General features: G+C 50.8%; 14 protein-coding genes across 14 annotated transcripts; 9 read left to right on the top strand and 5 right to left on the bottom strand.

The window, feature by feature from the left end:
• Nucleotides 1-287: 287 nt before the first annotated feature.
• Nucleotides 288-851, top strand: N7446_004750 (uncharacterized protein; the record flags this gene model as incomplete). Its single annotated transcript, XM_058513499.1, has 1 exon — nucleotides 288-851. One exon carries the CDS (start codon nucleotides 288-290, stop codon nucleotides 849-851), a length of 564 nt encoding a protein of 187 aa, XP_058374828.1.
• Nucleotides 852-916: 65 nt separating this feature from the next.
• N7446_004749 (uncharacterized protein) lies at nucleotides 917-1,216 on the top strand (the record flags this gene model as incomplete). Its single annotated transcript, XM_058513498.1, has 1 exon — nucleotides 917-1,216. One exon carries the CDS (start codon nucleotides 917-919, stop codon nucleotides 1,214-1,216), a length of 300 nt encoding a protein of 99 aa, XP_058374827.1.
• Nucleotides 1,217-1,383: 167 nt separating this feature from the next.
• N7446_004748 (GNAT family N-acetyltransferase) lies at nucleotides 1,384-2,193 on the bottom strand. Its single transcript, XM_058513497.1, has 2 exons — nucleotides 1,572-2,193; nucleotides 1,384-1,520 (listed from the first exon to the last, which is right to left on the bottom strand). Exons 1-2 carry the CDS (start codon nucleotides 2,156-2,158, stop codon nucleotides 1,430-1,432), a joined length of 678 nt encoding a protein of 225 aa, XP_058374826.1. The 5' UTR covers nucleotides 2,159-2,193; the 3' UTR covers nucleotides 1,384-1,429.
• A 342-nt stretch (nucleotides 2,194-2,535) lies between these two features.
• N7446_004747 (uncharacterized protein) lies at nucleotides 2,536-3,895 on the top strand (the record flags this gene model as incomplete). Its single annotated transcript, XM_058513496.1, has 2 exons — nucleotides 2,536-2,988; nucleotides 3,047-3,895. The coding sequence occupies 2 exons, from the start codon at nucleotides 2,536-2,538 to the stop codon at nucleotides 3,893-3,895; spliced, it is 1,302 nt and encodes a 433-aa protein (XP_058374825.1).
• A 1,011-nt stretch (nucleotides 3,896-4,906) lies between these two features.
• On the top strand, nucleotides 4,907-6,598 carry ergS (the record flags this gene model as incomplete). Its single annotated transcript, XM_058513495.1, has 1 exon — nucleotides 4,907-6,598. One exon carries the CDS (start codon nucleotides 4,907-4,909, stop codon nucleotides 6,596-6,598), a length of 1,692 nt encoding a protein of 563 aa, XP_058374824.1.
• A 479-nt stretch (nucleotides 6,599-7,077) lies between these two features.
• On the bottom strand, nucleotides 7,078-8,151 carry N7446_004745 (PX domain-containing protein YPT35; the record flags this gene model as incomplete). Its single annotated transcript, XM_058513494.1, has 5 exons — nucleotides 7,078-7,150; nucleotides 7,211-7,268; nucleotides 7,365-7,459; nucleotides 7,526-7,551; nucleotides 7,633-8,151. 5 exons carry the CDS (start codon nucleotides 8,149-8,151, stop codon nucleotides 7,078-7,080), a joined length of 771 nt encoding a protein of 256 aa, XP_058374823.1.
• Nucleotides 8,152-9,514: 1,363 nt separating this feature from the next.
• On the top strand, nucleotides 9,515-10,200 carry N7446_004744 (uncharacterized protein; the record flags this gene model as incomplete). Its single annotated transcript, XM_058513493.1, has 3 exons — nucleotides 9,515-9,617; nucleotides 9,679-9,773; nucleotides 9,832-10,200. 3 exons carry the CDS (start codon nucleotides 9,515-9,517, stop codon nucleotides 10,198-10,200), a joined length of 567 nt encoding a protein of 188 aa, XP_058374822.1.
• Nucleotides 10,201-10,532: 332 nt separating this feature from the next.
• Nucleotides 10,533-11,713, bottom strand: N7446_004743 (uncharacterized protein; the record flags this gene model as incomplete). Its single annotated transcript, XM_058513492.1, has 5 exons — nucleotides 10,533-10,778; nucleotides 10,833-10,904; nucleotides 10,973-11,070; nucleotides 11,132-11,560; nucleotides 11,620-11,713. 5 exons carry the CDS (start codon nucleotides 11,711-11,713, stop codon nucleotides 10,533-10,535), a joined length of 939 nt encoding a protein of 312 aa, XP_058374821.1.
• Nucleotides 11,714-12,311: 598 nt separating this feature from the next.
• On the top strand, nucleotides 12,312-14,550 carry N7446_004742 (COP9 signalosome complex subunit 1). The gene is made up of 4 exons (XM_058513491.1): nucleotides 12,312-12,501; nucleotides 12,578-12,622; nucleotides 12,672-12,952; nucleotides 13,003-14,550. The coding sequence occupies exons 1-4, from the start codon at nucleotides 12,372-12,374 to the stop codon at nucleotides 14,011-14,013; spliced, it is 1,467 nt and encodes a 488-aa protein (XP_058374820.1). The 5' UTR covers nucleotides 12,312-12,371; the 3' UTR covers nucleotides 14,014-14,550.
• A 169-nt stretch (nucleotides 14,551-14,719) lies between these two features.
• On the top strand, nucleotides 14,720-16,384 carry N7446_004741 (class I SAM-dependent methyltransferase; the record flags this gene model as incomplete). Its single annotated transcript, XM_058513490.1, has 2 exons — nucleotides 14,720-16,084; nucleotides 16,148-16,384. The coding sequence occupies 2 exons, from the start codon at nucleotides 14,720-14,722 to the stop codon at nucleotides 16,382-16,384; spliced, it is 1,602 nt and encodes a 533-aa protein (XP_058374819.1).
• Nucleotides 16,385-16,682: 298 nt separating this feature from the next.
• N7446_004740 (cytochrome P450) lies at nucleotides 16,683-18,712 on the top strand (the record flags this gene model as incomplete). Its single annotated transcript, XM_058513489.1, has 5 exons — nucleotides 16,683-16,790; nucleotides 16,984-17,843; nucleotides 17,933-18,209; nucleotides 18,265-18,434; nucleotides 18,511-18,712. 5 exons carry the CDS (start codon nucleotides 16,683-16,685, stop codon nucleotides 18,710-18,712), a joined length of 1,617 nt encoding a protein of 538 aa, XP_058374818.1.
• Nucleotides 18,713-19,704: 992 nt separating this feature from the next.
• N7446_004739 (putative GPI anchored glycoprotein) lies at nucleotides 19,705-20,540 on the bottom strand (the record flags this gene model as incomplete). The annotated part of the gene is made up of 3 exons (XM_058513488.1): nucleotides 19,705-20,161; nucleotides 20,220-20,356; nucleotides 20,421-20,540. The coding sequence occupies 3 exons, from the start codon at nucleotides 20,538-20,540 to the stop codon at nucleotides 19,705-19,707; spliced, it is 714 nt and encodes a 237-aa protein (XP_058374817.1).
• Nucleotides 20,541-21,436: 896 nt separating this feature from the next.
• N7446_004738 (putative MFS transporter) lies at nucleotides 21,437-23,162 on the bottom strand (the record flags this gene model as incomplete). Its single annotated transcript, XM_058513487.1, has 2 exons — nucleotides 21,437-22,858; nucleotides 22,911-23,162. The coding sequence occupies 2 exons, from the start codon at nucleotides 23,160-23,162 to the stop codon at nucleotides 21,437-21,439; spliced, it is 1,674 nt and encodes a 557-aa protein (XP_058374816.1).
• Nucleotides 23,163-23,726: 564 nt separating this feature from the next.
• Nucleotides 23,727-26,222, top strand: hrdA (E3 ubiquitin-protein ligase HRD1; the record flags this gene model as incomplete). The annotated part of the gene is made up of 3 exons (XM_058513486.1): nucleotides 23,727-23,843; nucleotides 23,895-23,999; nucleotides 24,057-26,222. The coding sequence occupies exons 1-3, from the start codon at nucleotides 23,820-23,822 to the stop codon at nucleotides 26,220-26,222; spliced, it is 2,295 nt and encodes a 764-aa protein (XP_058374815.1). The 5' UTR covers nucleotides 23,727-23,819.
• Between the last annotated feature and the right edge of the window lie 482 nt (nucleotides 26,223-26,704).

Here is a 26,704-nt window from a genome sequence, read left to right as displayed (position 1 = left end):
GTACAGTGCCAGAAACCCGGTTTGGGTCCTAGGCAAAGCTTAAATTGTGGGCCGGTACGAAAGATCTATACAACGTTCGAACGAAGTGTCAACGAAGAAGGAACGCGGTTTTCATTAGGCCACGTACCGTCCATCGCGTCGGATCTTGTGTTGAGCAACGCGTTAGACATGTTAAACACCCTCCACCTCGGTGGCTCATTTCTTTCCTTTGCATCATCTTTCACTCTCGTTTCACTCCCGTTTCACTTCCGTTTCGGATATCTCCCACCCTGGTCTGACATCCCAAGATGTCGGCCACGGATCAGATGGAACGTTTCGCTTTGGCTGAGAACCCTCTTGCGGTGGCCGAGAGCTCCCTCGTCCTGCCTCAGGACTCCCGAACCGTGACTGAGCCTTCGGCCTTGAACGATCGTTCTGGCCCCGCCCAATCTGCCTTGGTCCAATCTGCCATGATTGACCACTCTGTCTTGATTCACCAACCCGACCCCATCAAAGGACCCGTTGTTGAACCCCTTCAAGGATTTGCTGTCCCCCCTCTCCCCACTCTCCCTCCTCCCACCCAGGCTGACAATCTTCCACCCTACGTCTGGACTCTCATCCCGAACATCCGCAAGCTGTCCAAGAAATGGGACCAGGATTTGTGGCTCTGCCGCGTTAAGGGCACCCTCCACACCCTCGGCATCAAGGATGTCATCTCCAAGTACCTCGACCGCCCCGATGAGTCTCACCCCAGCTACCAAAACTGGAAGAGATGGTCCCAGCGCGTCGACAGATGGCTCTTCACCAATGTCGGAGAGAAGATTCGGTTCCGTCTGCAGCAGATCAACCCCCTCTTGAGTTCGCCGATGTGACCATGGAGCACATCCTCCGCCTTGAGCCTAACGAGGATGACCGCATGTCGATCGAAGTCTTCAACATGTGGAACATGCGCCGTCATGACTACGACAGCGCCGCTGAGTACGTCGAGGCCTGGAGTGACCAGGTTCAGCATTGCCGCCGTCTGGATATTGGCATTGGGTACTATGTGGCAACCAAGGTCATGTTGGATGAGCTCGATGAGGAGTACCCGGTCATAACAACCTTTGTGAACCGCGAAATTCGGGAGCAGGACGAGACTGCCCACGTTATGGACTGGGTCAACTTTTCTACAATTGTGAATGGTATGATGGGCTGTATCCTGGCTAAGGAGAACCCCTGCCGCACTCCGTTGGAGTGAGGTTGTTTAGTAAGTACATTTCGGCTTACTTCGTACTGAGCAAACACTGACATGTTATTCTCACTTCAGACCACCTGCCGCTCCAAGTGAGCCATTCGATTCGTCCGAAGCATAATATGAGGAACAAACCGGGCGGATGATCAATGATGAATGAGATTTTTACATAACACTGAGCTGAATATGTACCTAGCTAAATTCTCATCACAGACATAATCAATGCCACGATTGCAATCTGGCCACACTTTGTTCAAACTCTGTAGGCATAGGCTTAGGAGCTGTATACTGAAGATAAACAGTATCGATCCTAAGAAGATTAGCACCTCAATTGCAGCTCAGATTAGGACGAGCAACTCACCACTTCCCATTCTTCTCGCCAACTTTATCAAGCCGTCCCTTTTCGACAAAACCCCGCTGAGTGTACCAAGACCGCAATCCCTCTCCATTCATATAAGTATCAGGATCAATGGCCACTACAGCGACGACATTCCGGACTCGAGCATCTGTCGATACGCCAATAGAGCCACCAGGTACCAGACTCCCAATATCACCAACTCGTTCTTCACACCGGTGCTCCACCTGGCCGTCACGAACCATATTCATTATTGCCTCCAAGAGGATAGTACCAAGCCCATGATCCCTCTCGTCAGGATGCATAAAGATTGAAAGCTCCACAGTAGGCGCATATGCAAGCAAGTGCCCGCGGAACGGTGACAAATAAGCATAGCCGAGGACGAGGTCGGCACCATCATGCGTCTTCCTTTGGTCCGACGCTAGCACCAGGAACGGGAGTCTTCGTCTCTTCAGATCCCTCAGTCTGTCTTCATATTCAAAAATGGGTGGCGGGGTCGTTGCGAATGTGAGCGACGTGTTGACAATGTAATAGTGATTGATATCCCGGATCTGGGGAATGTCCGCAACGGTGGCTTCACGTGGTCTGATCATGATTTTTGAGCTAATGGAGAAACGCACAACAAAAATGCAGAATATTGTCAGACTAGACGTGGTCAGGTAGGCTTCAAGTGTTGTCTGATGCATGTCTGCGGGACCACGCTAGGGGCCACGCTAGTACTAATTTGGCTGAATGTGCCAAGACAGAGTATAGAGAAGAAAACAACAAGAGTTGAATATGATCAAACTGGAAAAATAAAACTTAGCCTTCTATTCTCCGCAAAATGTTGTTTCCCTCTCCTTTCTGGGAAAGAAGCTCTCTTCTTGGGCTGATTAGTTATCTCTTATTTCCCCAATTTCTCCCTTTCTTCTTCCCCACCCCCATCACCTCTCAGCCCAACTCATTCATTCCACCTTCCGATCCTGTCACGATGACTTCCCAGCTTCCTCCTGGTAGCATTCTTTTTGATAGCGGCGAAGACAAGGACCGGGACAAAAAGGGAAAGAGGCCCCAGTCGATGCATTTCCCGCTGCCCTTCACCCCCACCATGTCACCCATTGTTTACCCTGCTACCACCAACAATACCAGCGAAAAGAATAAAGAAATCAAGCCCAACATGGATAATGGAAAGGGAGTGGACGATGGGGATACCCCCAAGCCTGTCCAGTTTCCGATGCCGAACAACAGAACCGCCTTTCTCTGTCCCCACGGCCTCCACATCTCCGACACCATTACCGACGACAATGCTGGCCCCGGACCTGGACCTTCCAGCCAAAACTACCTGCAGACCCGCTGCCTTGTTTGTGATGTTATGCGCGAGTACCACCCATACCAGCCCCAGACTGCCGATCCTATCGTTGGAGAGCAGTGGATTCGCTACATGGTCAGTTCTCACATGGTTCTGTTGGTAATGATATTTTGCTAATGATCATCTTGTCTAGGACTACATCTGCGGTGTTCGCGATGAGCGCATCATGGGCGAGATTGGTGCTGTCCGGGACGTTGCCGACCGATGTGTCAGCCTGGCTGAAAACCTGCTCGCCCGGCAAACTAAGCTGCTTGCCGATCTGAGAAAGATAAATGATGCCCCTGTTGAGGACTCCGCTGAGGAAGAGAATGATGGGCCCAAGGAGTGGTCTACTGAGGAACTCACTGAGGATGAGAAGAAGGAGAAGTTCAAGAAGGCCGTCCGAACCAAAATCCTGATCGATGAGAAGGCGGCCAAGAACGAGTTGGAGGATAAGGCGATCGACGTCGCTTTCAGAATTGCTGTGCAGCGAATGGAGTGGATGGATGAAGAGACCCTCCGGGAGTCTCTCAAGGTTATTGATGACGAGCAGAAGGAGGAGCTTGTGCTAAAGCAAATAAAGACCGAGAGAAAGCGGATTGCGGATGAGAAGAAGGTTGTCGACGAAAACAATGTCGTGAAGAAGCGCCATGTCAGGGAGAAGAAGAAGTCTGATTTGATGGATATCATTCTGAAGACGCGTCACGAAGACGAGAAGAAGGAGGCTGAGGACAAGCACATGGCTGATGTTATGAATGCTATTCTTGATCAGAGAATTGCCGATCAGAAGAAGGCTGAGAAGAAGATACAGGTCGAGAAGAAGAAGAAGGCCAGCAAGAAGAAGCAGGCGGAAGTCAAGGAGGCCGGCGACGACAACAATCTCGACGTCAAGCCGACCGGCACCGGCCCGCCCTCTGGCACGCCTACCTACATCGCGAGAAGTGGCGGTTCCGGCTCCAAGCGGGACATTTTCAATTTCACTGGATCTGGCCCATCCAAGTAAGTTACTGAGCTGAGCGAGAACCTCTCGGGTCCCGAAAAAGAACGAGCTTATCAGCTAGGAGAAAGTGTATCTCCCTTCTGTTGTAGCTCTTCTCCCCCTTCTGATGCCGTCTTGAAGAATTATCTTGAGTGGACATACGCATGTTGGTTCTTGTCTCCGACACTGTCTAAGTGTAATAGGTTGACTTGTACAATATACCTAGCGTTTTGTCAATGAAATTATTTTAATCATGTGTTTTCCATAATAGTAGTGCTTAGCGACGTTTCAATTTTCATAGAGCCGGTAGGTGTTCTAAAATAATAGCTAGCATAATGGTTAGCATCATAAGAAACGAAGGGCCCGCATTTCGAGCTGATGGGCTAGACGCTATGCCCATGTTTTCATGTTTTAGGCTGCCGTACTCTACATGCCCAGTAGATGTGAAAAATTTCCATAAGATGTACTGTATTGGTGCGGCCATATCCGAGCAGTTTCCAAATTTAACGATCCAGGCACACCACAACGTAGAAAGCTCCACCTCATAAATTGGCCAGATGGAAGTAAGCACGCGAATGATTACATGTGTATGAATAGATGTCGGAGCCTGACAATGACCGGGGTCCGCGGATTGCGAGAGCATCAGGCAACGCAATATTTTAGTAGTATTTTAGACTTTCCACTGCAACATGTCTCCACCGTCGATCATTCATGGACCCTTACCGCTGCCAAGAACCCTGACGAGGCTTGTCTATGAGGCTAAATTGTATATCTCACCCAGGCACCAGCGTTTTGCAGTAATTGACTCTTTTTTCTCCGACTATGTTCCTTGTTTGCTTACTATACGACCCACGGCTGATGGTACCTGGTACCAATACAGAAGTTGTATATCCTTGGGTACCCCTAGGTAGCCCCGAAGCAGCCATGGTAACAAACAGCGATACATTAGATACGCCAGGGAAGGAGCGTGTCACTGTTCATTCTCTCAAACTTTGACTCAACTTCACTCTGCTCCCACCTATATTACCGATCACCATGGTCTCCGCTGTGGATTCTCGTGAATCTATACCCAACTCTACGGGCAAAAAGAAGCGCTCACGACGCGGTCGAAAGGCTACACTGGACATTGGCGGGTCAAGGTCTAAGAAGAGCCTGTTCTTGGACGAGATTGGTGACGCCTTGGTCGACCAACTCTACGCAAATCCTCGACACAATGGACATCTCGATGACATCCGCGATACATCCTTCGTCTCTGTCGCTGACCATCTACGCAATAACCTCGCAGCTGCCCTGACAGCTTCATCCTGTGCCAGCTCAGCGAGCTACAGTACCCGCACGATGGGCGACTCAATTTCGACCCCGGCAACGAGCTTAGACAGCAACGAACCACCGCAAGTCACTCACTCGCTCGAAGCACCCTTCGATCTCCCAGATCCCAAAACCAAACCTCCTTCCTCGAAGAAAAGTCACCCAAATCAAGCAGACGTGTTCAGTCTCGATGACTTCACCACAATGACAGCCATCGAGCGACTAGCCGCATACCATGGCCGAGTAGCACACATGGGCATCCTCGACCGCAGCTACCGATTCTTCGTGAACCAATCAAGAACAGCAGCAATATCCTTCAAAGTACAAAACGGCGTGGCAATCGTCGGCGGAGACCCATTATGCGACACAGCCGCAATCCCAGAACTGCTATCCGAATTCGCAGAATACCGCAAAAGACACCACTGGGGCATTGCATTCATGGGTGCAAGCGAGACCTTCACAAGAGAGTACGCCCAACGAGAAGGCTGGACGACAATCCGATTCGGTACCGAGCGCGTCCTCAACCCACAGAACAATGAGGTCCTCTTTGAGACAAGTGGGAAACGCATAACAACACAAAACCGCCAGCTCCTCAATAAAGCAAAAGGCAACATCACCCTCGGCGTCTACGCTCCTGCCGTCCATGGTACAGTCCCAGAACTCCAATCAGACCTCATAGCCATCTACGATGCATGGCGCGCAGAGCGAAACAGCTCCCCAAGCCCACAGGCATTCATAACAGTCTACGACCCCTTCGCCCTCCCAGCCTTAATGACATTCGTATACACCCGCGGCGCAGACGGACACGTAAACGGCTTCGCAGCCCTCCGCCATCTCGGCTCAGGAGGGTATCACGTCGACCCCTGCATCTCCGCTCCAGGTAGCGCAAAGGGAATCAGCGATTTGCTCCTCGTAGCTGCGATGGCTCTCCTCAACCGTGCTGGTGTATCCTATCTCGGCTTCGGCTTCGAGCCTCTGCATGCCTTGACGCGTGATGATGTGAGCGGTATCCCTGGTCCGTTTGCTCATCTCACTCGAGACTTGTATGGTCGCGCTTTCCATCGGTTGCCGATTGGGGGGAAGAAGGCATACCATGATAAATTCCGTCCGGATCCTACGCAGGATTCGGGTCTTTATCTTGTTTTTCCTTCTGGGATCCCTGGGCCACGGCATTTGCTTGCTATGACGCATATGGCTAATATTAGCTGGCGGAAGATCTTCTGGGCGGATGTGAGGGGGTGGGCTCACGGCGGTGAAAAGACTGATGCGGTTGAGGGAGTGCAGGATCAGCAGAGTCAGAAACAAACCAAGGACCAGGATCTGAATCTGGACCAGAGCCAGGCTCGAATTTGGAAGGATGGAACGGGGGAATCGATGGTGTTGGATAGACCCATCCCTTTGGTTGAGAGTAGGTCATGAAAGATCTGGCTTTCATATCCTGCTTTTCTTCTTTTCCCCTCGTTTTGGCCTGGTCATGGCTTTACCTGTAAAGAATTTGGGGACTGTATCATACTCAAAGCGTATTGTCTTTTCGTTTTTTTGTCTTTGTCTTGTTCTGATAGCTCAACACTATTCCTTGCTGGTGCTTTGAAAGTGCCATTGATTTTGGATCCATGCTCCTATTAGCTTTACTATCATTGTGCCGGCGGTGCTGCTCATTCTTGTTTTGGATAATTCTGCTACTGAGTTATCAATTTAGTAGATTGAACTAGTTCGAGCAACAGAACAGATCCTGTGTTGGGTCCATAATTAGGAATAGGGCTTTAAGTAAAGAATTGAGGATTTGTAGTGCCACAGCCGAGGCCAATAGTATTGCCAGTAGCATAAATCAATGTTGTGTTCAAGATGGTGTACAGTTTCATGCAAATGCAGCCCCAGTGATGCAAGAGAAATATTGATTAACAAATACGGCCAAAGAGGAAGTCTTTGACGATTGGGGAGCCTGAGAATTCCGGGTTGAGAAGGACACAGCTGGTGCGAGGTCAGAACTGGAGTTGGGTGTGGCAGAGATGATTGGAGTTGATAACTCACTTGAGGAAATATTCCAGGCCAACACGCCGTGATTCCAAGAATTTGGGGCGGAATTTGACTGTTAGAAGTATTAGCGTGTTCAACATCGCCTCATTCCATGGCCTTGCTAATTGAATAATTGACAAAAAGAGGATCAGGAAAATGATACACATACAGAGAACGCTCTTCGGGGGTAGCGCGGGTAATGCGTTTCGAGCATGCGGGAATGAAGCAACTAGCCGCTGGCGCAAATCATCGAACTCGGAGTATCTAAAAGGAGAGACTGTAAGTTAGATGTCTTGCGCCATATGGAGATGAAACGGGGGCTGACCATACCTCATGCGAGCAACGATTGGAGCACCCTGGACGAGTAACACACATATCAGATTTCAGTTCCAATTCCAAATACAATCAATTAGCCCTCCCCAAAGGTTAAAACTCACATCAAGTGTATAGATCGTACAATTCCAAACAACATACGATCCCACCCCAGTCATGCCCTGCACAACGACATGATCATCAATAGAAACGCTGCGTGCCCAAAGCCCCCGACTCGTCTCCGAGTTCGGGTCTGCGGCATGGTCCTCGAGAGTAATCGGGGCACCACGGCTTAGAGATGACTGCGAGACATGTGAGGCATTGCGCTCATGTCGGCACCAGTATGGCGGTACTACGCCCGACACGGGGCGGGAACGAGTAGAGGATGCGGCGCTCTCTGGGTTTGGATCCGGATCCGGATAAGGAGGATCATTGTGGGTGTTTGGTGTGGTATCACTCTGGATTGAGGAGATCGAAATGGTGTCCGGTCCGAGTGCGGGGACGGGTTGGAGATCTGGAGGTTGGGATTTGGATTGGGATTTGGATTGGGAGGATGTTCGGGATCGCGTTCGGGATGGGGAGGAGAGCTGCGGCTGCAGCTGCCGCTCAGCTGCCGGTCCGGCCTCCTCAGGAGCTGGCTCCATCCATTAGATGTTGGGTCAGGTCGGGGTTGGTTGTGGTCGTATCCTGTTAGTTGGAGCTTTCGTCCGGGGTTAGCTCGTTGTTTTCCCGTCACGCGCTTGGTGTAAAGGCTCGGCTTTGAGTGCTTGAAGTGGAGGATGTGGCTCAGGCGGGACTTTGACCCCCATGCGGGGTGGAAGTATACAGTGCAGTGTAGAGTGGTGGGGGAGACGTGGTCTATTTTGGACTTTGGGGCGTGGGGATTTGATGCAAGGACCGGGGATAAGCGATGGAGACGATCCGAGGTAGTACAAACCTGCACGATGTCACGATATCAGTGGCGAGTCAGAGGCAAAGACGAAGTACTTTGGAGTTGGAGAACGATGAAAGTCAATTGGAGTGAGACACGGTGGTCACGGGGCCTGATTTAGCTTATCTAAGAAGAAAATGCTCGAGAATCAACTACTGTTCTTCTCAAAGAACATTACAAATGGGACTCGCATAATCAATCTACTTTTCATTCTGAGAAACAAGATTTATCTTTGCTGTAGCTGTCAAAGAGTTTACTCCCTCCCCCAAAGCAAAGGACACTAACCCCAACCCGGTAAGCGTTGCTGATCGGCGTTTTTGAGATGCAGAGCACTGAGACACACTTATCTCTTCAAGGCATTGTGATGTCTTACAGTACACTTCTTGCAGTGGAGACCGGTCGGCAACAGAATGGCAGGTGGCACCATGAGCTGGCAAAACGTCCTGGGAAAGAGAAACTGCCGATATCCCCGGATTGACACGTCTCAGAAAAACCTCCCTGGAATGTCGCCCTCGATGTCCAAGCCTCGCTTCCAAGGCTTTAAATGCTAAGCTGTCTCACATTACCAAATGCATACAGGTATCAAATCTTGGGCATGCAGAAAGAAAGAACAATTTCAATGCGGTAGAACCAGAAAAGGCACTAGCCCGTCCCACCAGGCAAACTAACTAGTAGATATTCTATACATAGGCATAAATAGTCCGGTGATCATTTGCTTTTTCCTTTATGAACTCTGTTTCCTCCTTGCTGGTTACTATTTTCCCTCTCCTTCTCAGTCTACATCCTCGTTGCTGTCTGTCGCCATCATTGTTGACTCCTAACATTCTCCTGTGTTGGCTTCCATTCCCCTGCTTGTTCCGAGAAGAAGTCCAGGAATTTGACCTTGGTAAGTCCCCTTCCTGTTCCAATATACGCCGTGCCCCTTCATTCCACTACCTATCACCGGGCCTCTATAATTCTATTTAAAGGAGTATACAAGGTTGGCGGGAAGTCCTCAGAGCTAAATTGCTAACATTAAAATTAAGTGGCTTCCCGCTGTCAAGTCCTGTCTCTAGATCATATACGCATCCCTCAATATGCTGTCCAAGACGCTTCTGGTTCTCGCATCGGCTGCCTCACTGGCAAGCTGCCAGTCTAACATTACCATTGACCCAACCTCGGTTCCCTATCCAACCCGACGCATGTCAACACCTCACTCAACCTCTCTACACAAAATACAAAGCTAACACATATTCTACAGAGGCTTGGTGCGGCTCCCAAACGTCCTCCTGTCCCCTCCTCTGTCTACAACTACCCGGTGCATCAGGATCTCCCACTTCGAACACCTGCGATGCAGTGAGTGAACCACATACCAATAACCCAAACCCCGAAATATCTTCTAATAAACTTTTAGGCAACGCTAAACTACAACTGCGTCTGCAGTAACGGCGTCTCCCCCAACGCCACCGAATACTCTCAGACAATTCCCTACTACACCTGCACAGAGCACAACAACCAATGCGTCACCAGCTGCAATGGCGACTCCAACTGCCAATCTGACTGTCGGTCAAACAACCCCTGCGGAGCTCGGGCCCCTAAGCATTACAATTTGACTACTACGACTGCATCTGCTACCGCGACTGCTACAGAGACACCGGTTAGTACTCTTGTCAATGGGTCGACCGGTGCTGCGCCGCGTATGTTCTCTATTGATATGAGTCATGTCTATGGGCTCTGTGCTGTTGTCGGTGTTTTTACCGCTGGTTTTGCTTCCATGCTGTAGAGTGGGATACTCTGTAGGGCTTTTGGCGGTCTATCGGGGAATTATCTACTTATGACACTGGATATGGCGTTTTTACTTTCCGCTTCGGGATTTCTTTATTGAATTCTCTCTTGGCTTTCATTTGCATTTTTTTTTATTGCATTTTCATTGAGCGTTTGTCTGATTTTGTGGTTTTGTGGAGCTACTCGTGCATGGACATTCATTTATTCAATCATTTGCTCTTATTAAAATTAATTTCACGGCCTAGATTATGTGGCAGCACAAGGCATTTCATGTCTTGATAATATCATTACTTATTTAGAAGTTCTTTGTATTGACTGCCTACCACCAATCTATATCTTCGCTCTCAATTTGGTACTATCCATTCGCTGCCCTTCATCATCCTGCTCTGCAACCTCCAAGACCGGGAACTTAACCGGCATGATCCGCCGCGGCGTCGACCCGGGGATCACAGAGTATTTGGAAAAGTCAGAAACACCGCACTTTTCACGAAGGAAGTCCTCGTCTGTGTCCAAAAGCCCATTGACTACACTATGTGGGGCACGGAGCATAGCCAATATAGCATCGGAGAAAATGGCCTATTGTAGCAGGTCAGTAATCACGCAAATTGATAAAATATATTGCACACATACAGGCTTTCTCAAATCCTTCTTGTAGGATTGATCAGCTGCCTTGTTATGCTCCGTAGCTGCCGACTCAATAGACTAGGCAAATAAAAGCAGTCAGCAATATCCCTCACATAATCCAAGCAGTCCGGAATCAAGATACATACCGATGCAGGCCAGATACTCGTCACCGCCATTTTATTCCGGCCTTGACGAACAAAGTCCATGGCCAGACCTTTGACCAAAACGCTCATTCCGACCTTGCCTAAATTAAGCAATATCAGAACCAACTCATTTGCGTAACGAATGACCGATAATAAACTCACCCATAGCATAAGCCGTCTTTCCCCGGAAGAACCTCGAATAGATAGGCGGCGAAACAACAACAACCCTTCCATTCCACCCATTTTTCTCAAAGAAAGGCAAGGCAGCCTGAACAGTGGCATATAGCCCCTCTGGATTAACCTGCTGCATAAGTCGGAACCGCTTAAGAGGCGTGTTCTCCACAGACGACCACCAGATCGCCCCAGAATTATACACCAGGACGTCTAGCTTGCCGAATACGCGGACTGTCTCTTCAACGGCACTTTGAATCTGCTCGGCGTCGCGTACATCAACGGCAACGGTTGCGGCGCGGCCGCCCGCTTCGCGGATTTCCCGCTCTACGGTGTTGATTGTTGACTTTGAGGAGTTTGGGTCTGGGGGGAAGGGGACCACACTTGATGCATCTGATGTGGTTTTCGCCGCCAGCATTACTGGGTTTTGTTAGTTGCTCTGTATTGCTGGAGCTGGGATGGAGTAGATGTAGATGTACCCGAGTAGCCATTCTTTGCTAGGTCGATGGCGATCTGGCGGCCGATGCCGCGTGAGGCGCCCATTATGAGGGCGACTTGCTCTGAGGAGGACATTTTGGATGTCTAGACCAGGGTGGGTAGCCTGTGCTGTTGTATTGAGGTTGGTGGAGGTTGACTGGCGTTACTCCGGATTATACTCGTTATATATGTGTCCAATGACAGTACCTCGGGGCCGAGACTGGGCGAACTATATGTTTAGGCGATCTTCGGTAAAGGCTGGGATTATAATCAAGATATTCTGAAATCTACGAGTTCATAGGATGACTTGATGCTTAATTTCTTGATTACTCAATGTCCCGAGGCCGAGGAGCCTCGGGAGTTGCGCCTCAGGCAGAAATCAACACATGGGATTGTATACATGTGCAGAACTTTGATCTGATAACCAAATGGGACCTTTCAAGAGAAAATGCCACCTAAGTTATGCCCTTTACTCTCTTTTTACTCCATACACGTACCTTCGGAGGCATCGGAGGGGACAGAGGCGGTCAACGGGCGGTGATGTGGGCGGCAGAGTACTGCCAGTAAACGATCATGATCGACTTGCACCTCATCTTCTCTTGACATACCTCACCTCGTGTTATTAGCGTTCGGAATCTTTGCTGTTCTCTCTCCTTGGTGCTCACTCCATTCGATTTACACCAGGCCTCGAAGCCTTTCAATCCCCATCGGCATTAATCTGGCTCAGCGGTGTCGTCTGAACAGTTGAGCCAAGATGGACACCTCGTTGACCGATGCCTCTGGTCGGTCCCAGGCCGATGCCTTAGCTTCGGTTGCTGCTGCAGATGCTAACTCTCGTGCCTCTGCTGCTGCTGGTCAATCTGCGCTGCGTGTGAAGGTTGACGGTATGTGGAACCCCACGGGACTGTCCCGGCGATCAAGCCGCTGTGTTTAGGTGACGCTGACCACTGGATCTCTCAGATGCACCGAAATTTGACCTAGAAACATACATCTCAAACTACTCCGGTTAGGAATACCCTTCTGTTCAAAGTCGATTCTTCTGACATTTCGCCAGGGCGCACCCGCTACGATCGTCTTTACCTCATAGGCACGTGCTCCACCGTGCTGTCCATCGATGCCCTCAAGGCTGCCATCGCCGAAGCCAAGTCCAGCAAGGATGTTTCGCGTTACGAGAAGGCCGTCCGCGCGTTGGCGGAGGTCGCGCCAACTGACCCCTCCGCTTCACTTGACAACGCCTGGATTCAGAGCACCCAGCGATACGTGAGGACACAGACTGAGCGACTGGAGCATGAACTGAGGGGATACAAAAATAACTTGATCAAGGAGAGCATTCGGGTAAGGAATGGAAGTGGATCCCGGCGGGTATATGATGCTGATCTCTACAGATGGGCAATGAAGACCTAGGAAATCACTATCACCAGACGGGAGACTTGTCCGCCGCAACCAAGGCTTACGCTCGTATGAGAGACTATTGCACGGCACCAAACCACATCACGTCTATGCTCTTCAAGATGGTCAATGTTGCCGCTGAACGTGGAGACTGGGTATCCATGCAGTCAAGCGTGTCACGCTTGCGCAACTCTCAATCGAAACCAGAGGACGCAGCCAAAAACGAATCCAAGATCTCCGCCGCCTATGCACTCTCACAAATGCGTCAACAGGCCTTCCTCGAAGCAGCCAATGTTTTCTTGAATATCCAGCCAGACCTCGGCGACAACTACAATGAACTGATTACCCCCAATGATGTTGCTGTGTACGGTGCCATACTGGCTCTTGCAACCATGACCCGCGAAGAGCTACAGCGTAACGTTCTTGACAACACCTCTTTCCGCAACTTCCTCGAACTTGAACCTCACATGCGCCGCGCCATTGCTTTCTTCTGCAACTTCAAGTTCCGTCCCTGCCTTGACATCCTGGAAGCCTACCGCTCTGACTACCTTCTCGACCTTCATCTTCAGCCCTATCTCGAAACATTGTACAAGCGCATTCGCACTAAGTCTATCAAGCAGTATATGGTACCTTTCAGCAGCGTCAGTCTCGAATCGATGGCGAAGATCTTCGCACCGGAAGTCATTGGCGGCGAAGCACGGCCTGCTGGCCTCTCATCGCCATTTGTGCAGGAGTTGATTACGCTAATTCAGGAGGGTGTGCTGGACGCCCGTATTGACCTCGAGAAGGGATTACTCGTGTCGAACCAAGTCGATGCTCGGACAGAGGTGCAGCGAACCACTCTTCAAAGCCTGCAAGAATTCAACCAAGAGGCTCATTGGCGAATGATGCGTGCCGCTTTCCTCCAAGCAGGATTAGAGGTGGGAGCCGTTCCCGGAGAAAAGAGGGAAAGAACAGGACAGACCTTGAAGGGTGGAAAGTTTGCCCGGGGTGGTTTGCTCGGCTGATGACTAGACCGAGCTCGCGATTAAATCGAGGCGATCCGGGCGCATGAATGATGATCAATGAGATAATACCCCGATGCCCAGCTGCAATCACAATTGGCTTAGAAAACACAGAAATAGGACCTCTCAAATATGCGGTGTCCCTGAATGTAGATGTTCCCTAAATCAGAACATCCACCAATAACGGCCCTCCATGACCAGTATGAAACAGCCCACGAACTCCTTTCAAAAGGTCACCGGGTGCTAGCTGGAAACATCATATTCCCACCTTGTCCGACTGTCGACAGGATATCAATCCCGCCGATCCAATCCGGTCCGAAGAATCCGACGCCGTGCAACACAATCACCTGGGCAGTATCACGCTTTTTAAAAAGGATCTATGTACATATACTCGGAGTGACCAAACAACCGGATATTCATGGCAGGTTTAAGAAGGGGGCAGAGAATGTCCAGATCAACGGGGAGCAAATTAGGGCTCAACGGGCTCCTGCAGAGTAAACAACGTCAATCAAGCACCAAAGCTGCCATATACTCCGGCGCATCTTCCCTTGAATCCTTGTAATACCCTAATTACTAAGAGCCCCGCAAGGGGAGGGGGCTTCCTTTGTCTTGATATTTTAATGTCCATCTCACCGCACATCCTAGTCCATCGTTTTTATCTCTTAATCTGATCCAATATTAGCCTCTGTCGCAAGACCGGTTCCTCGACATGCTATGCCTGTGCGTCTATCCTCTGTGCCCTGACGATTTAGGGCGGGAGATTGACTGGAGCGTGGACTTGACGTTGCCTTCGATTTCGAGTATACTCTCCGGGTATAACGACCCTGGGGATTCGATATCAACGTGTATGAGGCCTTCTCCGCGGCCTCAACACGTGCCACAGTCGACTCTAGTTCTAATACCAAGCATTCCTGACCCCTTTCTTGTCCCGCCGGCGTGTGTACCTTCGAAGCGGACATTCGCCGAGACAGATGCAGCAATGGAAGAGTCTTCGAGGGCTGCTGCACGAGTGTCGCCTACATTGAGAGTTGTAAAATCAATGGTTAGGGGGTCTGTGGATACTCGAGAACAAGATAGATATGAAGGAGGCTTGAAAAAGCACATAGAATCGCACTTAGCCCCGATTCAAGAGGAGACAGAGGAACCTGCGTCAAGGCCAACCTTTATACCAACAGACCGGCTCGACGGGACTATGGGATGGGCCTATCCGCCAAGTTCTTCCATTGTTCGTGAGGCCTCGTCTTCCTCGTCTTCTTCGACTTCTCATCCCCCTTCGACTATCCCCCCAATAGTCCCTTCCATCATGGCAGACCACCCAGATGCCCTCGATGGAGAAAGTGATGATACTTCCTCTTTGGCATCAAGCGACGATGCATCAGTATTTGATCAGTATTCCGACAGCTCCAGCTACACCGCATCTCTCCTCTCAGATGTCCAAAACTACAGATACGAAAATGGCCGACGATACCACTCCTACCGGGAAGGACACTACGTGCTCCCAAATGATGAGCAAGAACAAGATCGACAGGACCTGCTCCACCACGTCCGAAACCTAGTTCTCAATGGCCAACTCTACCGAGCCCCACTGGGAGACAACATCCAACGAGTCCTGGACGTTGGCACCGGCACAGGTATCTGGGCCATCGACTATGCAGACAGCTTCCCCAGCGCCGAGGTAATAGGCACCGATTTGAGTCCCATCCAGCCCTCATGGGTCCCGCCCAACTTGCGATTCATCGTAGACGACGCCGAATCGTCCTGGCTATACAGTCGCAACCGGCCCTTTGACTTCATTCATGCCCGCGATCTCGGCGGTGCTATCACCGACTGGCCGCGTTTGATCCGGCAGAGTTACGAGCATCTCCGGCCTGGGGGTTGGCTTGAGTTGCAGGAGTTTGAGGTTACGCTTAGAGCGGATGATGATTCAATGCGTCTTGCGCCGACATTGTGTGATTTTATCGGACGTTTGCATTCGGCCAGCGAGGCGTTTGGTCGTCCTATGAACATCGCGGAGGGACATCGGCAACGGCTGATTGAGGCTGGTTTTCAAGATGTGAGGGATGATGTGTACAAGGTGTGACCCTTTTTCTCTCTGGGCGTACGCTTCTGTGCTGGATGATTGTTAACTGTTTCGTAGGTCATTTCTAGTCCTTGGGCTGAGGATCCTGTGCAAAAGGAGATCGGCCGATACAACCAGTGCTCTCTTCTGATGGCAGTGGAATCCTACTCATTGGCACTGTTTACTCGAGTACTAGGTTGGTCTAACGAGGATACGCAAGTGTTCCTGGCAGGCGTGCGTAGAGATATCAAGAATCCCGCTGTCCACTCATATTGCTATATGCATGTCGTCTTTGGTCGGAAGCCAAACTACTAGGGTGAGTCGAGAACTGGACCAGGGTTCCCAAGGCGTTCGGAGTATTAGAGATCAAAGATCAAATTGCGGAAGAAGAGAATATCAGATGTTGTGTGACTGCTTCCTTGTCTGCCACTTTCCGTTGGCCCCGCCTCTCTCTCTCTCTCTCTCTACCACCTCACCACCCCTGCACTTGGTGCAACTTTGGTTTCTTTGTCTTAGCTTGGCATCCAATCGTTTCCTTTGCAAATTCCTTCTTTACTCTCTTCCAAGAACCGGAGGTCCCGATCTTCGTAATAACATGGCTTCCGGGGCATGTATGACATTGACACTGTCCCTGTGGTCCTCCCTCACCTCATATCTCACGATCATCTCGTCGTGGGCAGCTTTGGAGGCTCGCATCTGGGGCTCGGCCGCAGGATTCCTGGTAAGCTGCGGTATTGCATTACCCGTACTCCCTCGTCTGTTGCCGGCTGCAGGACCCCTATATCAAAGCCCTTGTCCTTTCCCTATCCCACCCGACACACAGCAGCTCATCTTACCTCGTCTCAGGCATCTTAGTTTCCGGTTGTCTTGTCCGGTCTCGCCCTGTACCGCGCTAACCATCTGCAATCTCACAGTTCTTACTCTGGGTCTCGTACAGCATCATCTACGCTTTCTGGCTTTCTCCGCTGCGCCATTTCCCCGGTCCGAAGCTATGGGCTATCTCGCGCATCCCCTTGAACGTCTCCGTTCTGCGTGGCTATAATCATCTGGATATCTTGGCTCTGCATGACCGGTATGGCCCGGCTATTCGAATTTCCCCGGATGAGCTTGCTTTCAATACGCCCCAGAGTTTCCGTGATATCTATGGCAACAGACCCGGTGGTTGTTTTCAGAAAGATCGGAGTCATTACATTAAGCCTGCAAATGGTGTTGACCATCTAGTATGTGCCGTCGACAATTCAACCCACGCACGACAGAGACGGTTGCTGGCTCATGCCTTTTCCGAGAAAGCGCTGAGAGAGCAGGAGGGTTTAATCAGAGGCTATGTCGATACGCTGATCAACAAACTGCGGTTGCGTGTCGAGCATGGGGATTCGCTTGTTGATATCAAGAGCTGGATGAACTTTACCACTTTTGACATTACTGGTGATCTGATGTTCGGTGAGTCTTTCGACTGCCTGAAGAATAGCCAGCTTCACCCTTGGATCCGGTTGATTTTCGATTCTATGAAAGTTATTGCTTTTCATGGAGTTGCCAACCAGTTTCCTTTGATTAAGGGGGCCTTAAGTCTGTTGGTTCCTGCTGAGGCCAAGCGGAAAGGCCAGGAGCACTTTGATATGACTGCCCAGAAGGTTGACCGCCGTTTGGAAACTAATATGGCTCGTCCGGATTTCATGTCGGCCATTCTTCAGAATGGACTTAGCGAGGATATGGGCCAGTATCGTGAGAGCAAGCGGATAATGACTAGAGCTGAGATTCATTCGAATGGGTTTATGTGGGTTGCATTCCGGGTCTCATTTGATCGTTCTTCTCTCGGTCTATGCAAAAGGTCTATGCAAGATGAACAATATGCTAATTAAACAGTCTAATTGTGGCAGGCAGCGAGACCTCTGCAACTCTGTTGTCTGGTTGCATCTTCTTCCTGTGTACCTACCCACACATCATGAGCCAGCTCGTTTCTGAAATCCGGAACGTCTTCAAGAAAGAAAGTGACATTACTTTCCGCGGCATGATCGGCCTAACCTACCTGGCAGCTGTCATCGAGGAGTCCCTGCGCATGTATCCGCCTTTCGTGACCAGCCTAGCACGGGTTGTCCCACAGGGCGGAGCAGTCATCAACGGCCAATTCGTGGCAGAGGGGGTACGCACCGTATAAAAGCCTTCTATTCAGAATGCCAGTCACTAATCCAAATCAGACAATCGTATCCTGCCATCACTACGCCTCATACCACTCGGGATCAAACTTCGCATTGCCAAATCGATTCATGCCAGAGCGGTGGCTAGGAACCGACCCAGTCTTCGGAAATGACCAGAAAGACGTCCTACAGCCGTTCAGCCTCGGACCCCGGGTATGCCTTGGAAGAAAGTGAGTATCAGTCCAATAACTGGAGACACGCCATTCAATACACGTAATATACTAAATCCCATATCCCACAATCCAGCCTCGCCTACTGCGAAATCCGCCTGATTCTCTGCAAACTACTGTTCGACTTCGACATCGCTCTCTCGCCTGAAAGTACCAACTGGCCCGATCAGAAAGTCTACTTTCTCTGGGAAAAGCCTCCTCTCATGGTCAAGTTGACGGATAGATTCCCCGATGCGGAAATGCCGCCACAGGAGCCTTTGACTATGTCCTCAAAGTAAGAGATCGATCTGAACTGAAGAGACACGATACAAAGTCGACCTTGGGGCATTTTTCTGCAGTTGTACAATGCGGATCGGGGTTGGGTGATTTGGATGACTTTCATGAGATCCACGATTTACGTTCTTTACTCGTGCTTTTCTGTCTTTGCGTTTGGGGTTGGTTGTAATCGTTTTTCGTTTTCACGGGATTTCTAGGTGGCTGCACTAGATCTGGATCTGGATCAGAGATAGATGAAGATTTGCTACGGATGTGTTGCTTTTTGCTATTCGGGTTTAATGTCTCTTCCTCTTCTAGAGAGTGGCTAATTCCATGGCTTGAATGTTGATAATAATGGATTTTATTGGCCATCTACATGCAGTAACCTTGGAAGTCGTCCCAACATAGTAGGAGATGGGTCATAGGGAGAGCATATTTGAGAGACTAGCTGGGATACATTCCCGAAGCAAAGATGGTCTTCTTTGTTTGATATGTGATACATCCACTTTTGTACTTTTGACGCGATGCCAAGACGTAGTCAAGGCGTTAATATCAATTAGCCCTAATTGGACATGACGCCCTTGCAGCGACGTGCTTTGCGCTGCATGCTACGCGATCAATAGTGTTACCAATGACAGCTTGGACCCAGAAATGATCTATGGATCAAAGCGACTCCACATGTCTTCTGCGGGATACATGTAGATTACGGAGACATGATGAATGTCATCGCATTCGATGGATGAGCACTGAAGGGGCAGAAAATGGTATATTCAAGGACTGAAGATACACGTATGAAAAGAAGACGCTAGATCGTAGTCTGTCGTGGAGAAAGGTATCAAACATTAAGGAATAGTAGATGGACACATATGTGGGATACATGATTACGTCCGAACGAAACAACGGAAGAAACAGAAACCCCGGAACAATTAAAACCGAGCACAAGGCTCGTACTTCACACAACCAACACAACAGCCGGTTTGGAATACATCAAATCAGATTAGATGTACGCCTTGCTTTAGATGAAAGCGCAAGCCAGGGCCAGAACGGCACCCCCAACGGTCCAGAGGTTTCCTCCGAGCTGGCCGGCGGCGTTGAAAGCCGAGGGGGAAGCAGAGGGCGCGCCAGTTCCGGAGATGGCTGCGTCGCTGGTGGGGGCAGCGACCAGGGGAGTGGAAGTGGCGAGCGGGGTGGAGATGAGAGCCGAGGAGGACTTCTTGGGGGTCATGGTCGGGGTCATGGTGGAGGTGGGGGTTTGGGTGGGAGTCACGACCGCGGTGGTGCTAGACGGGGTCGAGGTCGGGGTGGGAGTCGACGTGGGAGTCGGGGTGCTGGTGGAGCAGGGACCGGTGACGGTCACGGGCATCCAGTTGAGGTCGGCCGAGCCCAGAGTACCGGAGGGAGTGACGGTGCCAGCGGAGGCCTGGCAAGAGGCGTAGGTGGTGCCTTGGACGTTGCAGGACAGGGTTCCAGTGCTGTTTAATATCAGTATCGGATGCGATATGCGATGCGCGTGGTGTCGCGTGTACTTACGTTCCCTGCATATTGACGTTGCGGAGCTGCATGGAAGTCGGGGCGGCAATCGCAGTCATGCCCTCGCCGGGGATACCGCAGGCAGAGGCGGCCACGGTCTGAGGGCAGGTGATGCGGTAGGTAGTCGCATCTCCCTCCTGGGAATTGTTAGTCGATTGTTGGCAGATAGCGCATTATGCGCACACATCACGGGGTACATACTGAGCCGATGATACCGGCTTGGAGGTCCTTGCCCTGGAAGCCGGGCAGAAGGAGGTCTGCAGTGTTACCGGCAGCAACGGCGGTAGCGCCGGTCAACAGAGCGACAGAGTAGAAACGCATTTTGGCAAATGATGTTCAAGCGGTATTCATATATTGGAAATTGGTGAAATGGGCGGAATTGCGCGATAAATGTGAGTACACGGTAGAGAGCGACTGTTCAAAACGAACGACTGGATTTTAACGAGAGACTGAAGCACGAAATGAAAGAGTGAAAGACGGACTTCTGGAGCCTGAAGGTAAGAAAAGAGAAGAAGAGAAGTGCGCGAAAACGGGGGTCATATTGACTTGGCAGGCGTTGCCCCAATGCGGCGCGCCAAGATTGAGACTGCATTGGCCAGCGGGTTCCAACGTGCCAGGAACAGGCCCCAGGGGTTCGACGGGGCCAGCAAGAAGAAAAGGGGGACCAAGTGCCCCCCAATGGCCCCAAGGCGGTTGTTTACGGGGAACTGGAGGCGTTTAGTTCTGATGTTAAGGACGACGCTAAACCTTCCCTGGACTAAAGGCCGAACGGACCCCTGGGTCAAGCACCTAATAGGGAAGGTTGTTTGATGCTCCTCATTAGGCCGGAGACTAGCGAGATGAGATCAACAGTTGAAAATTCAGACTGTTGTCCATAGTGATCTGGAAGCATCAGGTGGAGGTACATTGTACTCTTCGGTTCAATGCATGCGTAGATCATCGATATCTACTTCGTATCTACTTCGTATCTGTTCTTAATTTCCCCAGTCAGCCACACTATCTCATTAGCGTGTTTAGTGCACGATTCAGATTACGCTGGGGCTGTCCCAAACTCGCGACGCTATCGGAAATTAATTACTGTCATGAACCAGTTTGCTCAATTTAATTTCAACCCACTTTTGCCGAACCTCGTATAATACAATCGGCCGGCCCCATTCGGCCTTGGGCTGAAATTATATTCTCAGGGGGGATCCCTCAGTATAATATTTTATGCAAAATCACCGAGTCCTTCCAAGCGCCCCAAAATGATTGAGGCCCCCACATACAAGTCCCGTGGCAAGCAGCACGCCATTGAAGCCAGCCATAATATAAAATGGGGTGCCTGACGACAACACATCAAATAAGAGCCCACCCACTTTGGTGAGCAGCAGAATTCCTGCCCCGCCGTACAACGAGTACACGCCAGCAATGGAGCCTTTCAAATGCGACAGACGCTCCAGTCGGTGATTGACGGCTCCTCCCAGAAGAGGCTGGCCCTCACCAGGCTCGGCGTCCTGACGCGCCGCGGCGCGTTGCTCGTCACATATTTTTCTCAAGGTTTCATCGTCGATACTGACGCGCAGGATGCCGTTGCTGAGTACTGCCAAACTGCAAACAATTGCTCCGATCTGGCTGATTCCAATCAAAGCCATCACAGCAAATACCCCTGGGCTACCATCGGGTTCTTTGAATAGAGGGCTTGGAAGCTTGGCAAATACTAGGTACCCGATAATTCCCACCAAGGCGGCAAAGAGGAGTGGGAAATTATACCGACGCGATTTATCCGTCAGATACCCGAATGCTGGGGCTGAAATCAAAGCAACCAATTGGGATACACCGGTTAGGATGGAGGCAACGATATATGCACGCGGGCACGCTTTCTTGATATCACCCAATCCAGACCCATGTATCGGTTGTGCTTCATCACAAAGACCCGACGCCCGATAATAGTGATTGACGGCCAGGGGGATGAACAGTGAGACTCCCACAGACGAGGCTCGGGCCACAAAGCCCCCGACGTAGCCCAGGCCAATGTCGCGGTTTCGGAATCCCAGAAAGAGGGCAGTTGTTAGCTGCTTCCAATATGGCAACCTTGGGACATCTGAGATTGAATCTTCGTCGTCTTCGTCATAACAAGAGTCTTTGGATTTCCAAAGTGCACTCCAGGATTTATCCTTGTCCCCTGGAAGATCACGCAGTCCGATGAAGCATACAAGACTAATGACAAGGGAAACAACAGCGACTAAGTAATAGCTGCGTTGGATTGCCTGAGAAGGTGTCAACCCAGCCTTCTCAAATCGAGCTGGAAGCGGCAGGAACACGACCAGTGCCACGAGCGCACCACAGCCAGCACACATTCCAACGAAACCTGAAAGTCGGGCGGATGGGGATGCACCGGAATTACCGGCATCCCTCAGGTTGTAACCGTTGCGGGCACGCTCAGGTGTGATGGTCAGCTCTGAGGAAATAGACGCACGATATGCCTGAGCACTGAGAGGTTTGCCAGTGACAGTTGGCAAGACAGCTGTGACCATGGTCGAGACAGCCGAGCCACCAACGCTGAAAAGCAACCTACCAAGAAGAAGCTGCGGGTAGATATTCGTGGCCTGCACAAACAGGACTAGTGCGAGGCCTACAATGGCATAGCCTGCAGTACATACCTAGAGTGAAGATCAATATCATTGCACCGTTGATAACCAGTAGACGGCTTACATGTCGAACTCCAATACGGTCTGAGAGAACACCCCAAAATGGGCAGGCGGCTAGCGCAAGGAGTTCATCCGCGAAGCCTAGAGTTCCCACGGCATCGCCCTCTCCATCATGAAGTCCAATTAGATCCGTTACCACGAAGGAGATGGATGAATTGATGAAAACTAGGAAGGCGATGGAGAAGGGGCACACCGCCAATAGATAGGTTAGCGTCTGGCTGCGCGAGGCAGTAAACAATGCCGGTGACGAAGCCATCACCGACGATGATTCATTTCAGATAGATAAAATGAGGGTGGGATTTAGCAAAGAAATAATCCCCTTGATGCAGAGTGAAGTGGGAAGTCCTCAGCTGCACGCCTGAGCAGGTCATGTTTCCGGGGTGGGGTCACATGACGGTGATCAGATAAACACCGATCGACGTTATTCATAGATCTTGGTGCTTTTGTTTCTGTATTGCTAGTTAAATATTAGAAAGCTATAATGCCATTGTATATTATATTATCATTCATTGATGTAGAATCTAAACAGATATACTATTGTTTGTTTGTTTGGTTCGATGTTCAGCCGAAGTGTCAATGAGGTCATAGGAATCGAGTCCTTGTAAGTTAGATCAAGTCATTCAAAGTGACACTTTGTATCTTATGTTCCATTTAACTCAGTTTCACTCAATTCCATTCAATCTCACTCAATCCTTACAATACTCTCAAAAAGTTTGGCGTAACTTATAGATTGACGGCACGTGCAGTGGCTGACGTAAGATGCGGAGAGCGCTCTGGAAAGCTGTCCAGATCAAGCTACACTCCACAAGATACGGCATTCCCTTACTCTCTCCGCCAAATGCTTCCTTGAGACGCTAGTCTCTCACTTTTCCTTGGTCCATGACCTTCGGCTCATCCATCTCAGTCGACAGCCATGAGACTGGCCGCATATACTGGGGTAAGTAGTACCGCAGCTGAATGGAGGGGAGACCGCTAACCCCGTTTACAGGTCTCGGTGGTCCTGGCCACCGGTGTATTTCTCAAAGCCCTTCATCAGAGGGCCAATTTCTATTCAGCATGCATCTACCTTTCGCAAAGTAGCGCGAATCTTATGGTGAGTTGTCCACTTCGGTTGTCACACGGGGTCATCCGCTGACTGACCTGTCTCTAGATTCTCACGAATTTATGCCTTCTCATCACCGGCTTTGTACTCTTCTGGCTTCAGCGACTTCTCTACGGACCCTTGCGAGCAATCGAAACTGAACAACTCTATGAACGGGCGTGGTTCGCCGTCACAGAGACATGTCTGGCCATGACCATCTTCCGGGGTGAACTTGGGGGCTGGTTTTTGGTTATGTTCATTTCGCTGCTGGTTGGCAAGGTCTGGGGCTGGATTGGTGAAGGCCGTGTCGAATACTTGGAACAACAACCTCCGGCTAATCCGCGGCTGTTCCATATTCGACTGGCGCTGTCGCTGGTGTTGACGGTGCTATTTGACTCCTTCATGTTGCAGTACTGCGTGCATACTGTCATCAGCCAGGCGCGACCAGATATGATGGTCATGTTTGGATTTGAATTCGCAATCTTGACTATCCTTTCGACCTCTACCCTCCTCCGATACGCCATCGCATTGACCGAAATCTTCATAACCCGCCAGCAAGTCAAGGCCAAGATGGACGAACGCCGTGCTGAGATTCGCGCTGCACGTGTGCAAGCTATCCAAGAACACGCACGCGCAGGAGCTGCCTCCCCTCCTACCGACCTACCTGATGAGAATGATGTGGATGAGATGGAGATTGACGTCCCCGGATGGGAAGAGAAGGGCCGCTGGGTGTTTTACCTTGATCTTTTGACCGACTTGCTGAAGCTCGTGGTCTATCTGTCCTTCTTTGGAATTCTCCTCACTTTCTACGGCCTGCCCATTCACATCTTGCGGGACGTTGTGGTGACCATCCGCTCGTTCGCTCGTCGCATTATGGACTTCCTTCGCTACCGGAATGCAACCCGAGACATGAATGAAAGGTATCCGGATGCATCGGCAGATGAGGTCTCCCGGGAGGATGTGTGTATCATCTGTCGCGAGGAAATGACCCCGGTTCAGCCGGCAGCCGGTGCCGGCGCGGAGCCTGGACAGCCAGCAGCTGGAGCGCGCCGTGTTCCTGACCGTCTCCGTCCCAAGAAGCTTCCGTGTGGTCACATCTTGCATTTTGCATGCCTCAGAAGCTGGCTTGAGAGGCAACAAAACTGCCCGACTTGTCGGCGCCCTGTCCTCGTGCCCACGCGAACACAGGGAGCTGCTGGCAATAACGCTGGGGCTCCGCAACATGGTCAACCTGGTCAACAAGGCGCAAATGGACAACCTCGTGCGCGAGTCTATCAGTTTGGACCCTTCCGAATTGGCTTCGGGGCTGTACGGGGAGATATTTTCCACAATCTTCACCAACAGATTCACCAAGGCAATCCAGCAGGGCAACCTGCAGCAAACCCAATCCCCAATCCTCAGGGCCGACATATTGGGCTTGGATTTGGGTTCGGCCGCCGTCCCCAAGCCCCCACCCCCGCGCCTGCCCCACAGACCCCAGGGGTATCCCTCCCTGTTGATCTCAACCTTCAACTGCTGCAGATTGAGCAGCGGATCACCACTGAGATTAACTCTCTCCGTATTGCCACGGAGCAACTGAACCGCGTGCGTCAACTCCAGGTGGAGCTGGAGCAATTGCGCAGGAATGGAAATACTCTCGCCCAACCAGTCCCATCTCTAAATCCTGGTCAGATCCCACTGGGTTTCACGAGCCACCGGTTCGATACAAGCCCAGATGCTACTATGGGTTCCGGAGACCCTCGTCTGCCAGAAGGGCTCACACTCCCTCCAGGTTGGACTCTGTTGCCTTTGCAATCTACGCAGTATGGCGTCGGTGTACCTCAGACAGTACAGCCTATGACTACCACAGAAACTACCTCCGCTACGGTTTCATCTAGTGTTGCCACTCCCCGAGATGCCGCCTCCCTTGGTGTTGCTCAGTCTCAGCTTGATGGAGGAGCGCAAGCGTCAGGCACGGCTACTGAAATAACGGCATCCACGAATGGGAGTGGTAGTCTGCAGCCCACACCCACTTTTTCTTCCCCTGAGCCCCGGGCAGACTCTCCTTCTCAAGAGTGGACTGATGTTGCGCCCACGGAGTCTACGGAGTCCCCGAAGGAAGGCCCAGCCACCATCCCAACTACCTGGGGTAGCAACGGTGCAACTGCGAATGATTCTACTGACGACGACGGCTCCGAGTCCAAGGGCAAAGCTCGTGCGGCCACGGTCGAAGAGGCCGATGAAGACGCATCCTGATCCTGCACATTTTGTATTTTTCATTCGGGCCCGCTCAGCCCTTTCTGGTTTCTTTTCCAATCCCCCAGCGTTGCATGGCGTTTCTCGCGAGCAAAAGATCATACCCAGATTTCTTTTCATGATTTTTATACAGTTGAATTCCATCTGCCTATTTGCAAATGTGTACCTGTAGTCCAATGGTAACCTCTAGGAATTGCACATAAATAAAGGGTCCTATCTGTATGTCCATATAGAGACAGTCTTGGCCCCGGGGTCCAAGGCCGCGTGGCTGAGTACATGCACGGATAGGGGGGATCGTCAAGTCTCCTGTCTACGCATCATTGATGCAATATGCACAATTATTGCTCGCAAATTTGTGTAGGGGTATATTCAAGTCCTTATGGGCCTTGAGTGCTTCAATTGCTGCTCAATTGGTCTATACGGTCTTCTATAGCGGTGTTAGTTGCATAAGATCGTACCTTAAAAGACCCCCCCAAAGGCTT

This window comes from Penicillium canescens, assembly GCF_028828765.1.
Source record: "Penicillium canescens strain IBT 15451 chromosome Unknown utg000003l_segment0_segment0, whole genome shotgun sequence".
Lineage (NCBI taxonomy): Eukaryota > Fungi > Ascomycota > Eurotiomycetes > Eurotiales > Aspergillaceae > Penicillium > Penicillium canescens.
Note: the sequence above shows the minus strand (reverse complement) of the source record. Positions and strands in the feature narration are given on the sequence as shown.